Source organism: Amia ocellicauda, chromosome 3, assembly GCF_036373705.1.
Source record: "Amia ocellicauda isolate fAmiCal2 chromosome 3, fAmiCal2.hap1, whole genome shotgun sequence".
NCBI classification, from domain to species: Eukaryota; Metazoa; Chordata; class Actinopteri; order Amiiformes; family Amiidae; genus Amia; species Amia ocellicauda.
This window is the reverse complement of record NC_089852.1, coordinates 39,718,309-39,739,505: the sequence shown is the minus strand read 5'-3', so window position 1 is coordinate 39,739,505 and position 21,197 is coordinate 39,718,309. Positions and strand designations below refer to the sequence as shown.

Here is a 21,197-nt window from a genome sequence, read left to right as displayed (position 1 = left end):
ATCCCAGCCAGGAAGAGACTCTTAAAGTTCATACCCTGACTCATATAGCCATAAAGCTCTAATTATTAGACCTCCATAGCAGAGGAGGGTAGAATAGTTTGGGAACTCTTTTTCTCATAGCTGTACCAGAAGTTTGTTTAAATGTATACAGGGCCAAGTAAGTTGTTGTTTTTTTAATACATAGGGCGGTTATGGTAATTTAGACCAAAAAGCATTTCCGTTGCTTAATGTGATCTCATAGAACGGAATCTTTTCTCGTTCTATATCTTTAGTGTAGATTTTTTATTTTGTTCCCTTTTTTGGTTCTACGTATTCCATCCACTTAAATCCAACACCCCGAGGCAGTGTTCAGTGCCGTGTAGGCTAACCTTTTCAAACGTTACATCTTCAAAACTAGTTCTACCTGTGTTTTGACTTCCCAGATTAGATCTTGTATTTGTAGCTTGACGGCTTCTCAGTCTTGAGTCGACGTATGTGCCTGTGAAAGTTCACGCTTCTCTGATCCGACGTTTATGCAGACACGGTCATCCTTACCTGACAAAATCTGTATTAGTCCCTGAATCTCTGAATTGCAGTGCCATTACTTTATTGAAATGTGACTTTATTAAATAAGAAGCATGCTTATTAAAGTCATGTTAGTGTCTTATCTTCCATATCCTCTTCCTGGATTTCGTTTTTCAGCATTTTAAATCGGCAAATTCTAATCTGCAAAATGATTCTGGTGCCCATTTGAGATTAAACTTAAAATATTTCACAAAAGTGTACCAATGAATGTACAACTCCTGAGCTCGCCACATTAGCCACTTGGCAAATGTATATTTCACAAGTTGCCAACCCTCTATCATCTCAGACCCTCAAAAGTCAACTGAAAACATCCCTCCTTGAATTTCTTTTTCTTTCCCCTCCTCATTCCTTGGTTGGTGTGTTTGGTGTCCATTTCCAGGGGTCAGATTTCAGGCAGAACAATGGCACACTGTAGCAGCCCGACACTGGGAAGCACTTTGGAGTCAAACTCATCTTCCAATGGGATGTGACTCTGTTCTTCACCAGACTTCCAAAATAAACAATGGCATTGAGGGGGGGTAACAGAAGTTTATGTAAGGAGTTGAAAACGGAAGATAAAGAGAAGCTTGTAGAAAGAGAAAGTGTTTTGATTTTTATTTGCTTATCTTTGTCCAGTCAGTGCACGTATTTCCCAATGTACAACCAAAGGCAAATCGCTAGGAGATTGTTCTGCGACATGCTGTGCTACACTAAGGAGAGGATTGTGTGAGTTGTGTGGATGTTCGCTGTAATAATCACTGCAGTAATTGTGATAATGATATACAACAGTGCAGACTCATGTGTCAAACAGGAATACTAAACAGATATACATTGTAAAACGATCTCTAATAATCTTGAGACATGGCCAGAGCGAGTAGAGTTTAAGATATAGATATGAATCATAGGAAAACACAGTTATTTATTTAAATTTTTACTTTGGGATTTCCGGCTTGTGTCTGAGAATTGCTCCCTTGGAGAGTGTGAATGGTGAAACTAGCTGAAAATGGAGAAGACATTCGTTTTTTTTTTGTTTTTCATTCCAAGCAATTTCTTTAAATTGGTGATCGGCTGACCGCTCGGATATGGACAGACAATAAATGCCGACAGATTGACTTGGATGAAAAACAAGTGTTTGAAAACAGATGCGTTTTGAAATGCAACATCTGTACAACATCTGCTGCATTAGGGGCAGGCTTTCAAAAGCAGGGGATATGAAATATCAGCCAGTTGCATGCAGCGAACTCTCGCATACTTGGCAGTAATGCGTCTTGTAGATAAGAAACCTGAAGCCTTGAAAACCCGGGATGCAAGAAGATCTGTCTCTGCTCAATGCTGTCCTTGTGCTGTACAATCAGTGCTTTAGGTGCACGTAATCCATATATGGTTTTCATTAGAGAGCGTCCCTGCTGGCCACTTCACAAGCTCTCTGAAGAAGTGGAATAACCCCCACACCCCACCCCACCCCACCACACCCCACCCCTCACACTCATACACACATACACACACACTTGTTTGAATTGAGCTGGAGCCCAGTGTCTGTGTGGGCATTGTCTGATCCCTAATCACTGTGTCTTTAAGCACTGAAAGCATAGATGAGAAGCAGGGAAACCAAACCTTCCCTGACCACCAGTTCCCACCCCCTCCCCTTTGTTTGGGTAGAGAAAGAAGCGGAATGGCTGTGTGTGTGTGTGTGTGTGTGTGTGTGTGTGTGTGTGTGTGTGTGTGTGTGTGTGTGTGTGTGTTGTTGACCTCCACCATTTTTGTGGTTGCCATTCCCACAGGATCTTCCTCCCCAACCCCAACAGTTTAACAACCTCCTCGTTTCCATTATGAGTCTCTCAATAACTTCCTCTATGAGGCTGGGGTTTGGTCAGATACAGAAACTGTGTGTGATGATATCTGTGAGGATGGAGCATGAGAGGTTTCCAGAGACCGCAGACACATGGGAGACATAAGACATTGTGAAGAAGGGCTGCGCAGGGAACGTTTTGGGGCTGGAGATGAAGGCCCAAGAACCCTTTATGACAGTTTTCTAGATTTGGGAATGCCAGGTAGGATTTAGGAATTGACCAAACACAATTTGTAAATATTTGTTATCCTTTCCTTTTTTTTCTTTTCTTTTCCAAGAAGTACATTAATTTGCTTGAAAATTGACGTCTTCCAGCTTTGCATGTATTTTTGGTGTTTCGAGGATTTTGTGGACTGTCGGTCGTCACTCGGCTGAGGTACTACCTTTCAAAGACTATTAAAAAGAAAAAACAAACTGCACGGCTGAGCAAAAGGTCCATTTGTCACAACTTTTGTTTGCAATGGATTTTACTTCAAGCTTTTGCAATTACCACTTATATCGAGAACCACTCTCCCAATTTCCTTGGATTGGCATTGTTTTTCCAGACTAAATAGCCTGTTTTGAAAGGGGAACGTGCGTGGTTCCTAAAATGTTTGCATGCATATTTGCGTTGTTATAGTGTGTATGTATGATGTGTAGCACCCTTCCAGATTGATCATGTAAGCAATTTAACGTAAAAATCTAAAACCAGGTCAAAAGTATATCTATGCTCTTGCAGTGTTTCAGGATGTGTTTTATAACTTCCTGGATAGTGGACAAAACATTGGATTTGTAATCACTTTCATCCCAAGATGAGTTCAAAAGTCAACTAAGTGTTAGCCTTTTACCGTGTAACTCCTTGATAGTCATTATAGTTTCCATAGACAACATGAAGGGTTTGCCGTGTCCACGGCTGAGGGGGAAAAAACATTTGAAGATGGAGTTCTCATTTCCAAAAACCGACAAGATTAATGCGCAGTGTAGACTGTGCAAGTAAAAGAAAAAAGGTAACAAATCGACAATATGCAGCAATCACTTTTGACATTTTTGACATTTGCATAGATTGAATAATCCCACTCACTTGTATGAATAAGTTAATTCATGGTAATGTAAGTTACAGTGTGTGATTTTCAGAAGTGAATGTGTTCACAAGGTAAATAGTATACTCTCTTATTCCTGAACAACCTGCACAAAGTAATTGGTTTTGCCTTTTGGAATAACATAGGTCACCTAAAAATAACATTCACTTCTATATGTAACCCAAACCGTACAAAAGCATAAAAAATAATAATAATAAATAACTGACCTAGGTCCCCTTTTTTGTTTATATGTTACACTCGATTTTGACTTTATAATAATAACCAAAAGCATTGAGAAATGTGCTCTTACTGTGTGATGGCAGGTCTCTTCTAGGAATACGGCAGCATGTTTACTACACAGTTTGGAAAGGGAGACCAGGCTGAGTCCTTTAGCAAGGACTTCCAGTGAGAGTTTGCTCTTACAACAAGGGTGGTTAGGGAGCCTTCAGGTGAACTGCATTATGGGCTTTTTGAGATCGGTCTGTGTCTGCACTGCTGCCCTGGTTTAGAGCTGACCGTGGAAAGGAACCGCTGAATCGCTTTTAAGAAATAAATGAAAATCTCCAGGTTTCCCTGCTGTCCCTTATGTGACCCTTTTAGGCAATAATATCCCTTAAGGCACTGTTTGACAACCTTTTCAAAACAAAGAAAAGGTCCAGAAAAGTATATGTAATGTCCCAAGTGAGGGACTACACTATGCTTATGTAAAGACTTCTGTGCCCAATAATTTCGAATGTCTTTTTGGTAGCCCAGTCTTGTGTTTTGTAACATGCGGAGCGTGGGAGGCACAAACAGGCTCTCAGAGGGGTCTAAGATTGCCAAGATAACATTACCCCACTACCTGCTGCAGATCAAAGCCTGGACACTTGATCTCAAATTAAAAGCGGCCACAGCGGGCTCAGCAGAAACTGGAAAAGCTCCTATTTATAAACAGCACTGCGGTGCACTCAGGGCTGTGAAGAGCTAGTTAGTTAGTGAATACAGTGAGGGCTCACATTTCACTTTGCTGGTCACTTGTGCAGATCGGGAGTGCGTTATACAACATGGACTTTTTTAAGGCGTGAAGGGTTTTGGTTTACCTGAAAATGTAATCCAAGACATATTACAAATGTGACAGTCTTGACACCTCTCACTTTGTGACAATGGTCCTCTTTGTGTGTGAGTGTGTGTATTTAGGAAACAAATGGTTTTGTGGGACCCTGTGTGTTACCTCTAGGTTTGTTGTCGGGTGTGTAGGTCCACTGCTGAGGTACCAGTCTTGGTGGTTTTAAAGTTGCTTGCTGAATGATTTCAGACAGACCAACAATGGAAGGTGTGATGTTGCAATAATAGTGGCAACACGTTAAGCCAGTTAAACCACAGCAGTGAAATTAGTTCTGACTATATGTTTATGCAAATATCCAAAGTGTGTGTGTGTGGAGAGAGACATATGAGTCCTTTGTAAATTATATATCGATAAGCCATTCAGAGCAGTACATCTCTTGGAGTCGTAATCTTAGTGAGGAATATGAGGCCTACGGGGGTAGAAAAGAAGAAATGAGTCACGCAAAGTCGAGCTTTATCAACCGGATTCTGAAAGCTGGGTGGATCACCTTAGCTTTGTGGAAGAGGTACAAGGACTGAGAGGAGAATGGGGGGTCTTAGGATAATTACTGCTCTTTCTTTCTCATTTGCCATTTGCAATTCTTGGATTATATACCAACTGCAAGACCGCAAGAGTTTGAGAGACGGCTGGAAGGCTGTCCAGGTGTTTTCTGCTCAAGGTGGGCGTGCTACATTGTAGACAGACGACAATTTCTGCCAACATCTACACAGGGAGTAATTGTGTCTTAAGTGCTGTATTATCCAAGGTCCGAAACAACACATGAAAGAAGGCCGAAGTCTGTTGCAGACAGGCCTGATGATAAAAGTGCCTAAAGCGTGAGAAGTAGAACAGTTCAAGTCTGGAACAACCATTTCAAAGTTGAACTGTGTTGTGCTGTTATTTGACTGAATTGCACTGCTTTGCCTGCAGCAGTGGTGCAGCAAATTGAGGCTGACAGTCACGACTCGGATTACCAAGCCTTTCTAGCTTTATTTATTTTATTTTATTTCTTGTAAATGATAGGTCTCTTACTTTTAGAGTTGAATGGTGGGGCTGGGGTTGTGAGCATGCTCAGGAAAACAAAATCGTAAGCAACGTGCTGCTTTCATTAAAAACAAATGCTAAAAGAATGAGAGGAGGTTGAAAAAGGGGTGGGGGGATCAGAGTGAAGCATTTGACCTCTTTTTGAAGGTAGGCATTAGCCTTTCAAAATAATTCTAGTCGGTTGGCCATGTTCTTTGATTGAGGAAGGAGAAGGGGAAATAAATGATCACCTTGTTGAGTTCTCGTCTCCTGGTGTGGCATTGCTCTCAAAGCTATCATGTAAGCTCGGTAGAGGGGGAGAAACAATGACTGCCCCAGACCAGGGGGTGGGCGGTTGGAGGGTCGATGGTGTCCCAGGTCATAAAGTAATGAAAGGATTCTAATTTAGATGCACTAGTGAAATTGAGGGGCTAATCAGGGCTTCCGTTTACTTATTAAGTACAGCTTTGAATAGGCTTCTCCTCATTGGGAAGCCAATTTAAACATAGTAAAGATTTATGACTCTATTCGCATTGCTTCAGGGTGCCCTTCAGTGCTTTCTGATTAGAGGCACACATGCTTTTTTGCTAGGTTTCCCAAACTGCGGTGTATTTAATTACTGGACAAGGAAATGGCCACGTCTCGTTTACGGGGGGTTCCTTGTCTTAAGTATACCCCTGGCAGTAAAATGTCTGAATTCGAAAGACGTGCTCTTTTAAGGATTACGTTTAAAATGTTGAAAATTGAAGCCGTTTGGAGGGGAGTGCTCATGTCGACCTGAAGGCTGCCGGTTTATCCGTTACAGAAAACAAAATGACACGCAATCGGGGAGATGGCCTGCTCAACGCGTTCGAAAGAGCTGGCAGTCTTTTAGAAATCCGGTCTCCCTCCGTTTGCCAAGCTGGAATAATCCCCAACTCTGGCGTGTTAAGCAAATATGCTGGCAAACTTTAACAACTCTCTAAACAACACAACTTGCCAGTTATAGGAAAACATGTCAACATTGCTTTGATGAAACTAATATGTGGATCCACAAGACGAGAGGTTCAATTGTATTTTTCCAGGAAGTAGAGTCCTGTTAGTTGTCAGTCTACAAGTTTAGTGTTTTTTGTTTTTTTGTTTTTTTTTTTGGTCCCAGGTTTTACCCAAGTTAATCTTTTGTTATTAAAGTCATTCAGGAGCTGCTGGTTTTCAGTCTGGGGTCCTGAGCCTTTAAATCTGTCATGTGAGGCATGATGATTACCAGAACACAGCATGTCAACCGCGCCAGTCGTCGTGGAAACGGAGCTTTGTCTTCAAAACAGTGCTGGACTTTTGACTTCATTAATAAGTCTGCATTGAAGTGGTGTGAAGTGCTATTTTCTGTTTTCTTAGGAAACGTGTAAACCATATGTAATGCTAACTTTTTTTTTAATCAGACTCTGTTAATATAGTGTTGGCACGTTACGTTTTGCTGATGCAGTTGATTTAGAGTTAAGTGGTGGTGGTGACATAACCGCTGACTCCATTGTATATGCAAGGTGTGATTTTTAAATACATTTTTGTGGATCTAAAGTTTAAAAAAATTCTGTGTTCTGAGAATAGCATTAAAAATATCAATTGACAGATGGACTAGACTATAGTTCCATTAACTGGATATATGGAAAACCAACAAAATGAACTCCTGACACAAATTGCAGTTTATTTTTGTTCCAAGTTATTCTGGACAGCATTGTGTATTGGACAATTCCAATTGCAGGTTGAAAAACATAACGGCCTCCGGCAATCATACTGTACAATATATAAACTGCAAAGAAATAAACGTGCAAGTCTAAATGACAGAGCGCAAACAGATGTTCAGGATGCAACAGATAACTTGGATTGACACCAAGCTAGGCAGCAAATTATGGTACGGGTTTGGTCACAGTTGATTCATTCAGTAGTGCTGGTTGGGAAAAATTGTCAACACATGCAAACCAGTAAACAAGGCGTATCTAGACCCATAAATAAATGTGATTTGGGAGGGACTATTCAGACATGTGTGGGAGTTAAAGAAAAGAGCACAGTTTATTATTTATGGTGTGGCTTATCTGGTTTTACAAAAAAATATAAGGTTAAAGTAGTGACCGTATACTAAACTGTATGAAATCAATATGACTTGCTTTTTCCCTTTTTGTTTTTAAGTTTATTACTGTATATCATTATAAGCGTTAGTATTTCAGCAATTACTGTGTACTTTTTGCTATCATTTCACTATTTACATAACTCAGTATTGATTAAATTGTGTTAGGTATGTTTTACTTTTGCTGTCTTCCCAATCCAGTCCTCTGGAGTCTGAAACACCCCAGAATTTGGAAATCAAGGCTGAGTGCTCAGGTTAAGCACATATGAAATCATTTCTGATCAGCAAGGAGTTTGTTTCAGTCTTAAGAGTGATGAAATTGCAAAATGTGGCAAATCAGTGGTGTCTGAGGACAGGAATGGGAAAATGACATGTGAGGGCTGTTCAGAAAGATCTTAGCCCAGCACAGATGGGGCAATATTCTCCTCAAGTCCCCCCTTTATATTTGGTGCATTCATTGATTGATTGATACTGCTCCTATGAAACCTCTATCATGATGAAAAACCTTCAGCTCAAGTGTGTCTCCATAGGATGTGGGTTTTTGTATTCTTATTATTAGATGAGTAGAATTATGTGAAGGCATTAGACTTCATATCTTTCAACTATTTTATCTCCTCAAAACTAACCAAATAAACCAAACGGCAACAATCCAAATATTCCTGACTATCTGAATGTGTCAAATTCTCCTGAAGATCTAGAACCAGAAGTGACTTCCAGATGAAGACTATAGTTAGCATACTGTACTTTGTGTCTAGGCAGCAATCTGACCTCTCCAGTAGGATTGGAAGTCTCCTCTTCCTTGTTTTGTCATTAGACAGCCTGAAAGAGGTTTTTCAGATGACCATTTAACGGGACCCAGCTGGAAACTCAAGCATTTCAGATGTTGCACCATCTGGCTTGAACATCAGACATTAACAATATTGTCCCAACTCCCCAAATTTTTTTTTTTAGGTTCTTTTTGTTTTGAAATGAGGGCTGAGAGATCTTTGTGAACATCCCCTTGTGCTAGCGAAGGTGACCCACAGCACCAGTTAATTCTTTCCCCTTTGTCAACAGCAATTGACGACGCCACGTAGCAACACAGGAGCAACACTGTTGACAAGTTTTGACTCCACCCACCATCTACTGGCATCTTTACAGAGCAGCTCTCAAAGATGGCTACTGGTTGCTCTTTGCTCTAAAACACCTTTATGCTGCGTGGTGAATTGACAGAAGGCAGTGTGTAGAGGGGAATTTTTGCAGCTGCATTTGATAAAAGGGGAAGAATTATAAATGGACTATTGATCACCCAAAAAAGTATCATCCGTAGCAGTACAGAGACTTGACAAGAGGACTTCAGTAGTGCGTCTTCTTTTTTATGGATTGCTTTTCCTTTCAAAGAATCTGGTTTGGTTGTTGACAAGAGTTCCTGAAACCCTTTTTTTATGTATTCTCAGACAGCATGTTCATAATGATATTAGTATTTGTCATGCTATTTGTTTCAAAACTATTTATTGATGCACTGTGGCCTGGAAACGGATCTAAACCACCTGAAATAGATTTAGAAAAAACATGGATCCACTTAATCGGAGTAATTTTAGTTTTGCCTTGTGCATATGAGTACAGTCTGTGCAGTACCTCCTAATTTTAATGCATGAATTCAAATGATTAACTAGTAATTTTATTTCAACTGCCAACAACCAATTTGGAGTATCTCCTGTATATAACATGTACGTTTAGAGTTTGATTTCTATTTGGCACAATCAAGTCTTTCTTTGCCAGTGAAAAGCAGTTTATTATTCTGATTTGTATACCACAATAAAATCAGAAAATGAAATGTAACCTCTTCAGTGGGTCACCAAAAAGTTACACTGTAAAGAAAGAAGAATGTCTTAAAGGTTGAAGTACTATTCTTCTTTTTCATTAAGACACAGCACTTGGTGTTTTTTGTGTTTTTTTCCTCAGTGGTGCATTAATTAAAAATTCAGTATTTGTCCTTACAGAAAATATAGAAAGAACCCTGTGTTTTAATGGAATAATGAAGGCTTATCTTTCAGTGTTTAAAACCCAAATCAAGTAATTTCAAGCTTTACATTGTGTGGCATTCCTGCTCTTTTTTTACCTTTTTTTCAGAGAGTAAATCTGCATATAGCACTTATTTTGTATATATGTACATAACTCACTCTGTACATACTTGGCTGTTGTACATATTCATGTTTTCATTGAGTATGATGGGATAGAAATGCTGCATTGCTGGTCTTCAAGAAAAGCAACCAGAAACAAAATAAGTGTAGGCAGAATCCTTTGTTTTTGCTTTAGGAGAAAGATAAGGGTGAAATTGATCTTCTGTAATGTTGATTCACATAACCATACCTGCATGACGTGCAAGTTACTGTGTCTTCAGCCCTTCTCCACATGGTAAAGTCAATGAAATCATACTTGCATACGTATCCTGCAAACTTCAATTACTGGAACCACTGCCCTACAACTGCAGGCACGATTCTTAGAGCTATTTTGAGAACTAGATGATGTAATCTGGATCTTCTGATCATATTAACAACTGGATGCAGATGTTTTATTGTTGTTCTTTTGCTTAAAAAAACATGAATAATGATGAAGCAACATGTTCTCACATTACTTGATTTCATATTCATGTTAAGAACTAGTGATTGCACCATGACATTCTCGTCATCGCGATTGCTTAAGATAGAGGATAAATTTGAATCGCATAGCATATCAAGTTGTTTAAATACTGGCAATTTAACCTTAATACTTAGTTTTTCTTGACACACGGCAGGACAGAAATGTTCCTAAAATTGTTGTTGTGGGTGAACATGAGGAGCGCTCATTTAATTCGTCATGCAAGAGTCTCTGTATTCTGAAAATGTAAAAGACTGAACTTTAACAGCCTTCACGTACGAGTTGTTTTGTGTAACACAGCCACTAATAAATATAATTTTGAAATTATTTTTTCTTTTTGCATGTATGAAAATATATTTGTCTCAGAGTGTCCTGAATATCATTTCTGTTTTGCTGAAATCTATTTTTAAGTCCATTATATTGAAAAGAGGGAATAGAATGGGCCAGAATATGAGAAATGTACATGTGCAAACTTCAGCACAACATTTGCTGTGTAATCTTCAGTTCAGAAGTGGGTGACATGTTTGAATTTACATTTTTGCATTTGGCATTCAGAAGATGACATTTGGTTAAATGTGTGCTATGCTTGCATATTTTTGGAAACCTTAATTTCAACCTCATTTGTGTTTGCTAAACTCTGTTTGTTGACCACACACCACCCTCTTCCCATAAAACTGCAGGATGTCAGATTGGTACACAGATGGGGCTGTGAGAAAGCCAATACGCTGTTTACCAAAGTCTCGTTCTAACACCTCTTCTCCCAGACATCAATACCCCTACTGTCACAGGACGGCTACTTGAGTATAATACAGTACATTCATTGGGAATAATAGCTTTCAGAAGGATGTTTACAGTTCCCAATGCTGAAATGCAGTGTGCTGTGCCTGAAAGCTTGTTTTTAATTCACTAAGACTGACAAGAATGAGAGGTGGTCACAACCCGAGTTTGCATTAATCTCTGCCATGATGAAATATATATCCAACTTCTAAAAGGTTTCTTGATTGAAGTTTGAATCTGAATTTGTTTTGGTGAAGTTTTTATGGCCAGAGTTGTAAACCTCTTGCCAGGCGAAAACAGGGTTGTTGTTGAAATGATGCCACGTACATGGAAATCCAAGGAACTTTACAGAAGAACGGGTGGTTTTTAATTCGCCACATTTCACTACTACAGCCTACTACAACTCAACCTCTTATTTTAAAGAGAATTCCAGAAATATTATAATTTGCCCTTTTGGGTAAAGGTATATGTTCAGAAAGCATAGCTATTGATATGGGGTAAATGAGTAATTTTCAGCTGATTCTTTCATGTTTATAAACAAGTCTTCCTTGTATGCAGCATTGAATTTGAGATTTGTGAATCTCATAAATGTCTCAAAGAAACTTCATGCTGATATTGTAGCTCTAACAAAGTCAATGATTAACTCCCAGCAGAACTGTATAGTTTCTTTGTAAACAGGTTTGTTGGCGGGGGTGGGGGGGACATGGGTAAGTTTACCACTATATCCTCATATAAAAGCTGATGCTTAAGATGGAATTAAAACGCAACAACTTGACAAGGCTCTCCTGTGCTTTAATAACCGAGCAGCAAAAACTCCAGGAAGAAGAGACCATTGGATGACAAAGCAGTGATAGTAGCATTCTTATGTTTCAAATCAAGTATTCATCAATTATTATTTTTTATGCAAAGTTAAAATTATTTTTAACATAATTTATTTTATTCCCTTAAATTTATTGCATTAATGTTTAAATGCAAAAACTCAACAACAAAAAATCCACGTGTCATACAGTCAAACGCACTGGTTTTGGTTCTCTGCTTTTTGCTCTTGGAAAAAACCCATAAATTAATTATATATCTAAATTTACGATTACATGTACTGTTCTGTAGAAAACTGTGGCATTTTATTGCCGCCATGTAACCATTAGTATGAGATAACGACTGTTTAGGTTGTGGGTTGCCCCCACAAGTATATTAAACCGTGCTGTATTGCCAAAGATTATCTTAAAAAAGTTGCATCCACTTTTTTCCCTGGAAGGCATTTTACCTTATCAGAAACCCTCCTTGGCTACACAAGGTTGGTTCCTGAATAAGCAGGCGTCTTTTAACATGGTGACCACCTATCACCCCTCCCCCATCACCTCCCCGAAAGCCATTTGTTGCTTTGTTAGTGAGCCTGCTGATATGAACCCTCCTTCAAAGAGGACCCTTAATCCACAGTGGGGTCATGGAGGTTGGCCAATAATCTCTGTTGATGATGTCCTGCTGATAGAAGAGCAATCGGTCATCTTAACTAAACGATACCTAATAGGGAGAACATGGGCCGAGGTGGCGATTCTCATTTCTTGTTACTGTGATTAGATCTGACCTCCCTCAATGGCATTCCCGTTTTATCCCCCAGACTCACCAGGCCCACCTGAATGACCGTGTCTACTCTCTGAGTTCAGCTCTTCTCTAATGCTTTTTTTAATAAATAGAAACTCCTTGAAGAGAACAAGATAGGCCTGTCAGTTCAGTCCGACTCTAGATATTAAGGAGTTTCCCGACTTGGCTGCGGAGCAATGGAAAATTGTAATGAGTGTAGGGGGGGCAGAATGAGCCTGGCTTGAAAAATTGGCTCTATTTTTATTACCCTCAAGGGACATTAAAATTATATATATTTTTTGCTTTTCCAACTCCAAAAGTTTACTAGGGGTATTTTTTTTTTTTTTTTTGAATACCTAAGTTGATTTGTGGAACGACTTGTCCTGCGGAGAAAACTGACCACAGAAATCTGCATAGAGGCGTACCTGATTAACTTAAACACAGTTGACATTGGTGTTTACTTGTGTGGAAGACCCACAAGTTTCTGATCAAAGCACTCTCTTGCACTCTCAAAAAAAAAAAAAAAGAGAGGTCCCTGTATCAAGACCTCTCTGTTGCCCAGAACAGGAAAATAAAAATAATAGGTAGAAAGTCTTTATTAGCACTTGAGTGGCCTATATTAACATCTGTCTTTAGCATTCCCGATACTTAGCTACAATTTTAGAAAGATCCTCTGTAAGTAACAGTCTGCAGAACAGCCTAAAACATCACTGCAATTAACTTTTGTGGTCTAAACAAAAGTACTTGACAGCAAGGGGTAAACCTTGCTTAGAAAAAGAGTAATTTAAAGTTAGGCACAGAGGTAATTCCTATAATAGTGAAGATAATTACCTGTTAGCCATCTGAGTGGTAGCTGGCCTGTCATTAGTTTTCTGGTAACTTTAGCCAGTGATTATCATCCAAATTGTTTTGATGGAAGAGTGGAGTTGACTTAACAATTTCTGTGTGCATTTTGCTTGGAACATAAAATCGGTGAATACTTTGTGTGTCTGTGATGTTAGGGTTTAAAACAATTGATAAATAAGTGATTTATTTCCTTCACAAAACATTTATAGGATAATTAGTGGGACACTGAAGCATTGTGAGTAATAAAAAGTGCAGTCAGGTTTCACCAACATGTGAACAGTCCCAACCCCTGCCCACCCCCCAGCATGTGACATTATAAATAACGCTGGCACAATAAACACAGGCCTGATAATTGGACCATCAATCCAGGGATGTCAGCCACTTGGGTGGGTTTAGAGCTTACACTGCTCCCCCAGCTTTATAATATCCTCTTCAAGCAGAAGGAAGAGATCAGTCATTGGTTTGAAAAAATGACAACCAAACTCTGCTTCATCTGTCACCTCTTCAAGTGTCACCATCCCAAACTGTAATATAACATTGGAAATTGTAGAGTGGGAGGCAAGATTTAATTGTAGAGTAACTAGAAAAGCACGACTTATGGCTAAACACTAACTAGGTTAGTATGAATCAATATTTGACAAATTGAGGAAGAACTCGGCTGCAAGCCTACTTTTGTAAAGGATTGTTTGCACTAGTCTACTGGGGCTGGGAGTCAATATCAGGATGAATTTCACTGATCATCCAGAGGTGTTAACAGAGTTTTTATGATGTCCTGCTCCAGTTCCTTCTTACCTTTCAAGAGCATTGCATTTACAATTTTAGTCTTGGGCAGAGAGGGAGGAAAGAAAAGCAAACCAGGATCATCCTTATAAATGTGTCGTTTATTTACCTGACCTCTCAGTTAAGGATTGATTTCACTTCATCTAACTCTGACCCAACTATATTTCCACTCACTTTTTTGGTTTAATTTTCCTCCTCATGCCTTGTTTAGATTTATGCAGTCATTGTAGCCTGCCGCCTATTTCCTAAATAACTCTTTGCTGGCAGCCCTGCTTTGCAGTGTAGTGAGGCCCTGCAGACCGTGAATGAATAAGCCTATGTAAGATTGTTTGAAGTGAAACTGCGTGTTGAAACGCGTTGATGGGTGAGAGGGCCTGGTAAATGATTTACTAGCATTGCAAATAATCTCACTCTCTTCCGTACCTTTTAATTGAATTTCAAGAGCACCACAAGAATAACACTTTTGAATATCAAGATGGTTCCACTTAAGTCTTGGTTTCACTATCGACATTTAATAGTATTCCAAGAACGGAAGAAATCTGACAAATGAAATATTTTATTTGTGTTTGAGCTTTATTTTCGCACTGGCATTGACAAATGGTAAACTGTGTGGTCATTCTAACATTATACAATCATATTGATAGTCAGGAACCAATTTTTAATGCACGTCTAGGTACAATCAACATGCGCTGGATTCCACAGGATATTGCTTGTACATTGCACCGGAGTTTACAGATATTCCCTTTGAATTTATAGCTCTTTTACAGCTGCAGTATTTTATCTTAATAACAACATCCTATCTGATGTCATTCCCACAGTACTGTATGTAAGCCCTTGATCTTGGAAAAAAACAAGATTTTCACTTAGTCACTAATTAAAAACCAGAATGTACCAGATCTTGCTTGGTTGGATTTGTGCTTCCAGGTTAGGTTCTGCTAACTTCCTCTCTGACAGAAAAAAAAAAAAAACTATTTGAGGATTTGCTACATGCTATTTACATCCATACTTTGAAGGAACAAATTGAACAAATACTATCTGACTGAGACATTTGTATTTTCCCATTTGCAGCAGTGCAGGGTAAGGAATGAAAAAGTAGAGGATTTTGGCTTAGACTCTGCAGACTCACTTAAAAAATACATCTTTCTTATTTCAGTTCAAATTGACCTAGACAAACCAGATTTGGTACCAAAATGTTAACAATCTGACAAGTGAATTTACTTCTTTTCATTCTTGATTTATTGTTTAGCATTTGGCCACAGAATGTGTTTGTCTACTATAGTTGTATGCCCATATTCTGTGAACAAATTGGTGCTTTTTGCACTTGAAATGTTTGGTTTAAAATGTTTTGTTGAAACTGTCTCAAGTTGTTATTTATTTCTGATGCTAAAGTTTAATATTCACATTGGTTCCTTTCATCTTATCTACTTTTAACTCATTTTAATTTTGATAGTGACACAATCGACTCTTTGACTTGTGAATAAACAGGTTATAAACTTCAGCATATAAGAAAATAATTCTGTTTTGTCGGTGTGAATTTAATAAGGTCTTGACAGTAGAAGGGCCAGGGCCATTCCAGGTTCATAGTTGTTTGTGAAACAAGTCTTGCGCTCTGCTCCCTTTCACAGTCTGGTGCTGAATGGGAGACTGTGGGGTTGCGGTGGGACATGTTTACTCTTTAATTAGCTGTAACTGTGAAATTGGGGCAAGTGAATTACCACCTTCTCTAATCTGCCCAGTAACACCATGAGGCCAAACCATCCCTCTTTCCTCCAAATGATGAAGGGCAAATTGCAGCAGGCTTTCTTTAGTCATTGACGATGTAGAAACGCACACAAACTTTTGGCTTTGCTTTTGTAAATGGCATACAAACTTGTTGTTGTCCTTCACTCTCTATTCTGAACCTCGCAGTGTAGCTTTAAGCCACATTTGTTTGTGTCACCCCCCAGGCCTGGCTCTGTTACACCATCTTGAAGCCCAGCCTGTGTTTGTTAAAGACATACCTGTGCAGCATAAATCATCTCTCCACAGAAAGGCTAATTAGAGTCTCCCCTCCCCCTCCTCAGGTAATTGGAAGTATATTGGCCCGCACTGAAAGCTAAGCAGAGATTTCCTCCCAAGACTTCCTGCACTCTAATTAAAAGTGGAGCTGAGAACACTCTGCCACTCGCTTGTTTGCTCGGCAGCCCAGGACTGTCGGCACGCTTTGTGTAACAACAAACTTCAGCCGAAATGTGCTTATTCCACCCCTCACCCCCCAACCACCCCCTTTTCTCCTCCATTTTGAAAGTCATAGTTTCCAGTGTGTAAAGCAAGGGGGGTATAGAGTGAAACTGGAGTAGGGCAGCAAAAGCGTCCAATGGTATTCCAAAGAGTCGCTTCCGTAGTGTTGTTTTTCTTTTTTCCCCCCTCTCTCTCTCTCTCCACCCCCCCCTCCGTGACCTTCCTCAAGGGGCCCCACTAGTTTGGACTGGAGCCATTTTCCCTGGGTTGCACTAGTGTGTGTGTGGGGAGGGGGAGAGGTCAGAGGAGGGATTTGGCAGCTCCTTTGATCAGTAAAGCAAAAACAAGAGGGGCTTGAAAGCAAATGGGTGGCTTTGTGTGGATGGAAGTGCTGACTCAGGGCCTCTCTCTGTGCAGAGATGGGGAGCAGACAATCACACAGGGATTATTGCAGATCGACAGGGAAACAAAGTCTGACTTTCTAGTTGTTTTATGGTTTCTTTTTATTTTATTTTAGCGCAGCAAGTGTGTTTAATTTTTTTTTTGTACGCGTTTACTAGGTTATGAAATGCTTGCTTCTTAGGATTAAGAAACTACTTTGCTAATGCATGTTTTTCTTTATATTTTTGTATATTTTATACATTTGTGAAGGCTATTCTAGCGTGGTCCTCAAAAACTGCAACAGTTTAATATTCTTCATTAGACATCAGCATGAAAAAACAATGCACCCCCATATTATTAAAACATTACTTTTTTTGTTTGTTTCGCTCTATATAAGCTTAATATTTTGTATCAAACACCTTCACACACAGGTAATGGAGCAAACACACTTTGCAATTCAGTTTTGGTTTTTTTTACAAACCCAGAGTCTTGGGTATGCAAGTTTTTTTTTTTTTTTTTTTTTTTTTTTTTTTTCTTTTGAGAAAATAAATCAATTTCTAGGGTGTTTCACCGCAGCTCGGAGGTTAAGGCTTTTGTGAACCGGCGCCAGATCATTAAAAACCCTGACACTCTATTCTTTCTGAGTGACTTCCAGGAAAAAGGGACCCCCTGCATGGAGCATTGCAACTTGGCCTCTTTGAAATGAAGAGAGCGGTGCAGGGAGGGTTTCCTGGATTAGCTTTCAATCAGTCAATCAATTAAATGACAGGAATCAACAAAGAACTAATTACCGTTGTACAGCCTAAAGAGTAGCCAATCACTCTGGAGTCTACTGACTGGTTGCAAAGGGATGACACTGTTTTTAAAAGTTTTTTTTTGGGGGGGGGGGGGGGTTGCATTGTCATATCTTTTTATTTTATATTAAAAAAAATATATATATATTTTTTTTTATAGAATCTTTATTTTCCTGTAAACCTTTTTAATCACCAGCGCGGCCCTAAACATTATATATAAGCATTATATATAAGACACTTCAAATGGAAACAATGTGTTTGAGAAGGAAATCCAGAAGATGGCTCTCCTTTTATCTCGGTGTGTTCAGTGTTTAAGTTCAGGAGACCTTCGTTTCCCCTCTGTGTTTATCTGCACCGAGTATGTGATGGACGGCCTACCCCCAAGTGTGAGGAAAGTAAAAACAAGGGATGAGGAGGCAATAAACCCCAGTGGAACAAATGCTGTCGGGCCCTGTCGAGGGGTGTATTCAAGGGAAGTGCAGAAGGGGGCCAGTGTGTTTACGTGTACATGTGTGTAGGATGGCGCTGGGGGGTCTGCGAGGGGGGCTCCATGCGAGTATGTGTGGTCTTTGTTTCTGTCTGAGCAGTCGTTTCAAGCAGGCAGATTCTCAAGCAGTATTTCAGGTATGAACAGTGCAGGGTGTTTCTATGGTAATACATGTTTAACTACAAATACTACAGCTGACCTCTTCGTTTAAAGGACTTGCTAGGTACAAGATACAAAACCATTTGATCAATTATATGAACAGATGACCCACTAGGTCGTTAAGATTCTTTTATGACAAATTGAGATGTATTCATGGTCTGGGGATTTAGTTTAATTAGTTATAGTAACAATCGTTAGAAACTGTGAATTACTCCTTAGCATTACTAAAGTAAAAGGGTTGAAGTGGCTAACACTTCTGTTTGCAAATTATAGCAACATATGTGTGACACAGAACCTATACAATTTCATTTAATAATTAATAATTTTAGTTTTTTAATATGTTTGCTTGCATGAGTTGCTGATTAGGTGCAAATAAATGGTAAACTTAACATACTTTCTTATGAACTCTGAAGCTGGGTTTTAGTAGGTAACGATGTGTGTTGCATTTTGTAAAGCAGACCAAGTTTGAAACTTCAGTGGCTGATGCTCATAAATTCAGTGCAAATGCACTCTAGTATGGGACAGTCTATATTTAGCCCACCAGACAAAACGGATTTGAATTTAAGTGGCACAAGCCATCATTTCTGGAAACTTGAGTGTGTGCCACGAAGCGTCTGGCGCACACTCTCTCCTGTTCTTCACAACAATTGGGCCTGTAGTTAACTCTCCCCTGGGCTCCCCAAGTCTGGACTGGTTTGAATTTTGCAGAATACAAAACCCAAAATGCTTTCAGAGCTGCTCTCTTTGGTTTTGAGTCATGGGGATGTGAAAGCACACCATGAAATGTCAGCCCCTTATATGGAAAAGTGAGTGAGAATGGGGGGATTCTCCCTTACAAGTAACAGTTGTAAATAAGTATAATACCACATAAATGTGTCTAATACCCAAAGCCCCTTGAAAATTAGATCATTTATTCAATGGGGGTGAAAGAATTAAGTAAAAAGGGCATATTTTTCCATGTGTACTTCAGAATGACATATGTGACCTTTAAATGTTTATTGCATTTATTTACAAAGTTTAAAAGGACTTCTATATAAAAAAATTATATATATAATTCAACTGCATCTACTATTCCAAGACTTTTGTTGTCGTCTCGTCCCTCTCTGTTGCCCTTTTGCATTTCGGCTCATTTCGTGCTGTTGTTCTCTGTAGCCATCTGGATCAAACCACCACCTGGCAAGACCCCAGGAAGGCTATGCTGTCCCAGATGAACACCACTGCCCCTGCCAGCCCTGTGCCCGTGCAGCAGAACATCATGAGCCCTGCGTCTGGTGAGCCAGCTCTCTCTCTCCCACCTTGTTATGCGCAGGGCAACGCACATAGCACACGTCAGGGCTCGCCATACTTGATGCCATTCAAGAAGGAAGGTATTTATGACCCATACTCCCCTACTTATACGCTCTGAGTCCCATGCCCCCCTCGAACGTCATTAATTGGCAGCTTTTGCAGTTTTCTCTATAGGAACGCAATGGATAACTTCTAAAACAGCTGAAGTCACAGAGCCCCCTGTGCTCTCTGTGGGCTGAGCGCAAGCGAGTCTGTGCTGCATTTTATGCTGCTGTGTGTCACGCTGGCTGTGCTTTTGCTTTTCCAGGCCTTACGCTGTGTTAACTCTGCGAGACTCCATTGGTAGTAACTTAAAAGATTTACAGCATTGCAAACCATAGTTTCGGTTTATTTGGGTTTGTTTTACACCCCTTACCCAAACAAATGTTTTGTTGATTTTTGTCTGAAAATATTCACCTTTTTGCACAAAATATTACGTAATTGACAGAGCACTCCCTCCCCAGGCATCAGTGCCGGTTTTAATGAGCATTTTATCTGTATGACTCAGTATACTGTAAGTCATACATCACAATAGAAAATAAACTGTGTGTTGATCTATTGATAGCATGGTTTGCTCATAGTAGCTCTCAAATGCAGGCAGTGTCTTTTAATACCAGAGTGTCACCAGAGTGTTCACTAAGCCTTGTTTAGGCTTCTTCTTTCTACCTGCATGTTTGAACTTGCAGGGCTGTGGGTTTCTCTTGCAAAAGAAAGAGTCAAGAGTAGAACATGCATTTATAAATGTACAACAGAATTTCAATTCGACTAAGATCCAAAATACAGACTTTGCAGTTAAACTGAAATATGTATGCAAATAGTGAGTGTCCATGGAGAAATATTCAGCTTGATATGAAACTTGATGTACTGGAAGCTTGTTATTTTAATCTGTGATACATCTCTCACTGATTTACTTCTTTCGCAAGGGAACTCTCACATTCTGAGAGAATGTTGAAAAATAGAATTATCTATGATTTTTGTTGATGATTTTTATTAAATGGGTGTCATAAATCCACAACTTTCTTCAGATGGGAAACTGCTTTAGTCACATTCCCATGTCAGGTTTTCCCCAAAGGGAGTGTGTGCGAGGTAGAACGTGTCTATTCCTGTCCAGTCTGTTCTGGTTCTTATGAAGGCAGTAAAGCAATGCTGCACCTTGGCTCCTCCCTGGGGAACAGCGAAGGAGACACCTGTTCACAGGGAAGGCCTGCCTGACACTAGATCTCACTCTGAACGATGGCTGTGGCTTTATTTTGGCACTAATCATAGGGAGATGGATCACCCAGTGGATAATAAATTGCGTCCGGCTCTAAGATGCCAATACACAATCCGGAAGAATGTGCTGTTGAACAAATCCGAGACGTCGAGTGCATCAGAATGTTCTGATGACGGAGGCTCAGTTTTCAAGTCCTCTGATCCATGTTAAACAAGCCAAGCTCTTCTGTTCCATGCAATGAACACATACTATAGTAAGGGAGCTCTTAAACTCGATTGCAGTTGCTTCACAGGCTAATTGCAGGTTATTTATTCACCCTTACTTTCATATCAATAGCATGGCATTTATACTGAAGT

General features: G+C 39.6%; 1 protein-coding gene across 4 annotated transcripts in view; it reads left to right on the top strand.

The window, feature by feature from the left end:
- yap1 (Yes1 associated transcriptional regulator) overlaps positions 1 to 21,197 on the top strand; it is a 40,427-nt gene that overhangs the window by 4,154 nt on the left and 15,076 nt on the right. For 2 of the 4 annotated variants that reach the window (XM_066699402.1, XM_066699401.1), the window contains exon 3: positions 19,455 to 19,669. In XM_066699402.1, coding sequence (XP_066555499.1) covers positions 19,455 to 19,669 — 215 coding nt within the window. The remainder of the gene's footprint in view (positions 1 to 19,454; positions 19,670 to 21,197) is intronic. The other 2 variants (XM_066699404.1, XM_066699403.1) reach the window with 1 other exon arrangement.